Here is a 6,487-nt window from a genome sequence, read left to right as displayed (position 1 = left end):
TGTTCTATCATGAATAAAATAATTTCTTTTCTATATATAAAGAAATAAAGTAGGAATGGCCCTATAGCTTAAGGGAGTGTTTAAGGGAGCTGGATCCCACATGGTTGACCACAGACTGAATCTTGGCCTTGGTGGGTTGAAAAATAGCCCAAATTCTGACAGGGTGGAGAAATAGAGGAAAACTAATAGTAGTGTGGCCACACCTCATTGGGAGAGTGCTTTCTTCCTTTCCTTCTTTCTTGTCTCTCTCTGGCCAATGCATACACTCTCTGGTAAATTTTAATTTATTAATTTTTAACATAGGAGTTCAAGGAAAAACTCGTATATGATTTTTTAAAATTTTTTTATCTATTTATTTACAGTCATTCACTGTACATCAACACAGTATACAAAATGAGATTTTCTATCCAGTATATATTGTATATTGTCTCAATCAAGGATATTACCATACATGTTATCATCAACAAGTAGTTTTCTATTTCTTGTTTCTTGTCAATTTTGCTTCCGCCCCCCCCTTGATTCCCTACCTCTCACCCTCTGCCAATTCCCCCCTTCTCCCACATGATCTCTGGTATGTACAGTTGTTTTCCATACCTTTTTTTCCCACATTTTATTGATTCACTAAAGATCATAATTAACTTAAATACTTTCAATAGCAAGCACAGCTGATATATTCATATTTATGAACACATGTCTGATTTTAGGCATAAACCTCAGTGAGTAAAGTGAACTTACTATAAAGTAGCACCTTGCTGGGTCTATATAGCTTACTGCAGTCATTAAATAGGTATTAATAGGTATTTTTAATGCATTTTTATATTTCAAAAAATTTAGTTTTAATAGATCAAAATAAAAAACAATGTTAAGATAAATTTGCTTAAAAGCTTAAAGCCAAGAAAAAGGGTTAGGAATCAGTGCAAATAGTAGGCAGATGAACCTATTGACAGTTCAGGAGAAGACAAAAACCCTTAAATATAGAAACCAAAGCATCAAAGAAAATCAGTAATGTTTTAGTCTAAAGTTAAAAAATTATATTTCACTAGTTTAGAACCATGTAATCTCTCTTTACTGTAGTCTGATCTTTCCATTTAAACTCTAGAAGTTGAAATTCAATTCTGGACTTGTTCCTACCATTAGGCTGGCCATTTTCTTGGTTGTTTCTTGTACTCTTATTTCTGTGTGTCCGACTTTAGTTTTCCTGGTATAGCATTCCCTTCAGCACTTCTTGGAGAGTTGGTCTGGTATTGGTAAATTCTTCCAGGTTTTGTTTATCTGACAACGTTTTTGTCTTTTTTCTCATATGAAAGGTATAGTATTCTTGGTTGAACTTGTTTTTCACTTAACACTGAATATATTTTCCCATTCTTTCCTTGCTTGCATTGTTTCCCATGAGAGGTCCAACGTTAGCCTTATGGGATATCCTTTGAAAGTTACTTGACGTTTCTCTTGCCAATTTTAGTATCTTGTCTCTGTCTGTAGTTTTCTGGCTACAATGTGCTTTGGCTAAGATGTGCCTTGTAGAAGATCTTCTTGAGTTGATTCTATGTGGGGTCCTTTGTATTTCTTGGGTCTGGATACTTAAAAGCATTTCTAGATTTAGAAAGTTTTCTTCCAGGATTTCATGAAATAGATTATCAATGCCCTTATTAGTTTCTTCACCTTGTGGGATACAGATGATCTAGAGGTTTGGACGTTTAATGGTATCTATTATTACTCATATGTTATTCTCATTTTTGGGGGTTATTTTCTTTCTCAGTCTTTTTGATGAATTTTTCTAGGTCAGAGGTTTTATCTTCTACATCTGAGATTAGATCTTCTGCATGATCTGATCTGCTTTTGATATTTTCAATGGAAGTTTTGATTTCCTGTATTACAGCCTTCATCTCTAACAGCTCCATTTGATTCTCTTTTATGATGTGTATCTCCTCCTTCAAATTGTGCAAGAACTTCCTCACCTCCTGGAATTGGTGTCTCTTTTCTCCTGTATCTTCTGGAGTTTGTTGTCTCTATTCTCTTACATCTCTGTTAGTTTTGTCACTATGAATATTTTAAATTCTTTATCTGACATTTCCATGAGTTCCCCTGTATTCATTGTATAGGAAGTTATTCTTTTCCATTAGAGGAGAGATATTTTCTTGGTTTCTCATATTTCTTGTGCCTCTGTGGTGGTTTCCAGCCATCTCATGGATTATACATATTTTCCTATTTTTTGGAGTTAACTCTGAGAAATCAGAGGAATGCAGAAGGAGATGACCTGAAGTTTGTAAACAGTATCATCTTTCTCCCTTTGCACAATTGATTCAATGAAAATTGAGGATTAATCTGATCCTAAAAGTATTCAAATATTTGGCTACTGAGCACCTAGACCTGTCTAGAAAGTCAGTGTATGGAGGCTGAGCAGAAAAGTAAGAAAGGTTAAAAGAAAAGGGAGAAAAAAAAAAGACAAAAACAAGAAGAAAGAAATCTTTTTGTCAAAAAATAAAAGCCAAGCGGTGCACCACGTGAATGGAGCCACTCAGAACTCAAATACAGATGGCTGCTGATTGGCTTATCTTATGGGGCAGGGGAAAGGTAAGAATTAGAAAGACAAACGAGCAGCAGAGAGCTAAGTTAAAAATTTATAAAGAGAGAGAGATGGAAAGAGACAGAAAGAATAAGTAGGATGCTCTAACCTGGCTCCTGGCTAGACTTTGGAGCAAGAGGGTGAAGTCTGGGCAGAGGGTCTTCAGTGGTCAAAATCCCTCTACATGAATGTTTATGACAGAACTATTCACAAATAGCCAAAAGATAGAAACAATTAAAATGTCCATCAACTGATGAAAGGATAAACAAAATCCATTCATGGTATGTCTGTACAATGGAATATTAGTCAAAAGGAAATGAAGTACTGATGTATCATGTGAATGAATCTTGAAAACATGCTAAGGGAAAGTGTCATAGTTTGGGAGAGTTGATCTGCATTATGTAAAATTCTTGGTTCTTTAGGTCCAGATCTCTAAGATTAGAGACCCATCCTGGGAAACGAAATGAAAAACCACAAACACTTGTAAAGTAGGAAAAGGGAAGTTTTAACAGGAAAGTGAGGATTTTTAATAGGAAAGGAGTACATCTCCATGCCCAAAGGGCATGCAGGTGGGCAGCTGCCAGAGAAGGACAACTGCACTGGGCATGGGTTTAGGTGTTACATTTATTCCAAGAATTGATCATGAATATTTAGCAGGGCAAGGTCTGTCATAGTATCTGGCTTCTTTGTTGAATTTGTGAGCTTTTTCCTACACTTGTGTATCTCTCTCATAGGTGAGGAAGTCAATGATGTAATGCCACGTGCTCAGTGTAAAGTGGGAGATATGAACATCCTTATTTGGACGAACTGCCCAATTAGCTTATTGCCCCAGTGGGAATTAAGATGTTGACCAAAACGTCTCACTGGGTCCCTTTGCATTTATGAGGAATGGTAAGAGTGAAATTTACAACTATCCCTATGTGTCTTCCTCAGGTACCAAAGAAGGAAAATGGGATCTGCTCTGCCTTTCTGTTGCCAGAAGTTGGGTGGGAGGAAGGAGTCTCAAAATGGTCTGGTTGTAACTCCTCATAAATTGTGATTGATGTGGCTGATGTCCTTTTCCTATTTTCTTAGGGCTACCTGCTCATTTCTAGCTGCCTATCACAAAAGCAGTGAGTTGTCAAAGTCCATATATTATGTGATTCCACTTATATAAAATATCCAGAATAGTGAAATCTATAGAGACAGAAAGTAAATGAGTGGTTTCCAGGAGTTACAGAGAAGTAGGATAGAGGACTGATGGCTAAGAGGTTTGAGTTTATTTTTGATGTAGTAGAAATATTCTAAAATTAAATGTAGTGATGGTTGCACATATCTGTCATTATACTAAAAACCATTGAACAGTTCACATGAGATGGTTGAATTGTGTAGTATGTGAATTAGTTATCAATAAAGCCATTAAAAAAAAAAACAGAACAAATTGAGTAAGGCAATGATTAAGAATTATGGGGGAGGGTGGGGGGGTGGGGAGAGAACAAGTAAAAGAAAAGAAACAAAGGTTATTAAGAGGCAGTCCCAAGAGGAAATGCAAATGATCAAAGCAGAAAACATGGTGTTGACCTCATTAGCAGTCAGAGAAATGTAAAATAAAGCAATGAGATATATTGTTTATTTAAATAAATAAGATTAACAAGAATTAAGAAAGGGTAAAACATGGGGCCATCAATTGACTGGTAGTTAAAGTGTTGGATTCCACATGACCAACTGTGAGATTTGAGTCACAGACCCAGGGGCTTGAAAAGCACACCTGGCGCATGCCTAGAATCCCAGAGGAGAATTGAGAAGGGATTGCAGTGTGACCATCTTCCCTGGAAGGTGATTTCTCAATTTTCCTCCTTTTCTGTTGCTCTCTGGGAAGTGCATGTGCCCTAAGGTGAAAAAAAAATTTAAGAAGAGAAAAAAAAAAAACACACACAATGCTTAAAATAATGTAGAGACGTGGTCTTTTCACTCATTGCTGGCTAGAATTGAAATTCCTAAATATTTTTGAAAAGTAATGCCCATGACCATTAAATTTGTAGTTCTCATATGCTCTGACTTCCCTGTTTTAATACTCTAGCCCATAGAAATAATGTTTTTGCGGGTATACTTTAAATTAATCTTTGTTGCAGTGTTTTTATGGCAAAAAAAAAGAATTGAAATGGAGAGATATTTATGATGCTTTATTAATTGCAAAATGCCAAATTAAAGTCCAGTTTAAGTCAATGTTTGTGAAAACAAACTGCAATAAATGCATATGTGTGTATACATGCATTTATGTAAAATGTTTGTGTTTACATGAGCATGGAAACACATATGGAAGAATATGTAACTATGAACCTTACCTTTTTTGTGCACATTTTGTATTATTATGGTACTTTTGATAAAAAAGATATTGCATTTGCAACCTGAACAATAGAGAACATTTTAAATTAAGAAGAATAGTAGTGCAGTCATTTAGAAAGGAAGGGAACACGCTGTTTTTGTGGCCGTTTCTGTGTGCGCTCCTCTTACAGACAGTGCGGCGGTACTGGTCGCCGCGCCTATGCGGGGGATTACAGTAACCCGGTTGTCAGTGATGAGTCAGAGTGCGTGGTGCTGATGCTGCTGCCATTTCATCACCTTTGCGAGCGCAGCATCCGTCCTCAGCTCTCTGGGCGCCTGGGCCTACTACCTCACTTTGGGCCCCCAGGCCGGCGATGCCCTCGTGGAGGAGCTAAATCCAGGCCAAGCCACGCTCTCTGAGGCCTCGGTGGGGCGCCACCTCCCACGGTCCGGCCTGGGCAAGGAGACCTGCTGAGCCGCGGCCATGGAGGCCATCTGGCTGTACCAGTTCCGGCTCATTGTCATCGGGGATTCCACAGTGGGCAAGTCTTGTCTCATCCGCCGCTTCACCGAGGGCCGCTTTGCCCAGGTTTCCGACCCCACTGTGGGGGTGGATTTTTTCTCCCGCTTGGTGGAGATCGAGCCCGGAAAACGCATCAAGCTTCAGATCTGGGATACCGCGGGTCAAGAGAGGTTCAGGTGGGAGCGCACAGGGGCCTCGCGAGAAGTGGGAGGGTCTTTAGGGCTTTCCTGGCCCCGGGGAAAAGAGGACTTCCTGGTCCAAGTGGCGGTCAGCAGAGGCAACACCGAGGGTCTGAGGAGAGTCTGCTCAAGCCCCTTTGCCAAGCTAGGAGTTCAGTGCAGAGAGGGAAGTGCAGTGCCCTGGCAGGAAAGTCCATTCAATAACACAGCTTGCACCACAACTTCACCAACCTGCTCCTTGTTGACTAATAAACTAGCTGGAATTGATCACTGTCATCCGTCAATTTTCAGTCCCTATGCTACATACTTCCAAAATGTTCCCAGGTCTTCCTAACATAACTGACAGGTATAAATATTGATATATTGTAGATACATTAAGATATAGATATGTGTATATTGTTTTATTTCTGTATTTGTGGTTGTGTCTGTGTGTACACAAAGGAAATAGATAAATGATGAATCAATTGATTCCTTCTTGCAATCAGCATGCATTAAGTAGCCACATATAATATGCTAGATATTGGACTCACAAAAGGCAATACTATGTATCCCAAATAGGCAGAGCCCTGTTCCCTCTTGGAAGGTGAGAAATATTAATAGATATCAGCAATTACACAAAAGAGCTTCTTGTTTGTATTTGGGTGTCTACTCCCTATTGTAACATTTAGCACATACTGAGTAAACATCAAAACGTTTATTTTTCTCACAACCCTTTTCTTTTGTAGTGTGTATTATTTGTAATTACAATGTATTTATGAACACAGAAGAGCAAAGGTTAACTGGAGATGAGGCCAGATGAATCTGACTGCTCAAGCAAAGGCAGGAAATGCCTAGGGATAGGAAACAGAATGTGTAAAGACAGAAGTGAGAGAACAGTGTGTACCCAGAAAACTTTGCAATTCAAACTAGTCAGGTAGA

General features: G+C 38.6%; 1 protein-coding gene across 1 annotated transcript in view; it reads left to right on the top strand.

Moving 5' to 3' along the window:
• The first annotated feature begins 5,152 nt into the window (after positions 1–5,152).
• The window catches only part of RAB39B (RAB39B, member RAS oncogene family), a 6,397-nt gene continuing 5,062 nt past the window's right edge, over positions 5,153–6,487 (top strand). Inside the window, exon 1 of the mRNA XM_006171074.3 lies at positions 5,153–5,566. Within this exon, the coding sequence (XP_006171136.1) occupies positions 5,352–5,566 (215 nt within the window). The 5' untranslated portion in view covers positions 5,153–5,351. The remainder of the gene's footprint in view (positions 5,567–6,487) is intronic.

The sequence above is a fragment of the Tupaia chinensis genome, unplaced genomic scaffold (assembly GCF_000334495.1).
Source record: "Tupaia chinensis unplaced genomic scaffold, TupChi_1.0 Scaffold149248_1, whole genome shotgun sequence".
NCBI lineage: Eukaryota > Metazoa > Chordata > Mammalia > Scandentia > Tupaiidae > Tupaia > Tupaia belangeri.
This window is presented reverse-complemented; position numbering and strand designations above follow the sequence as displayed.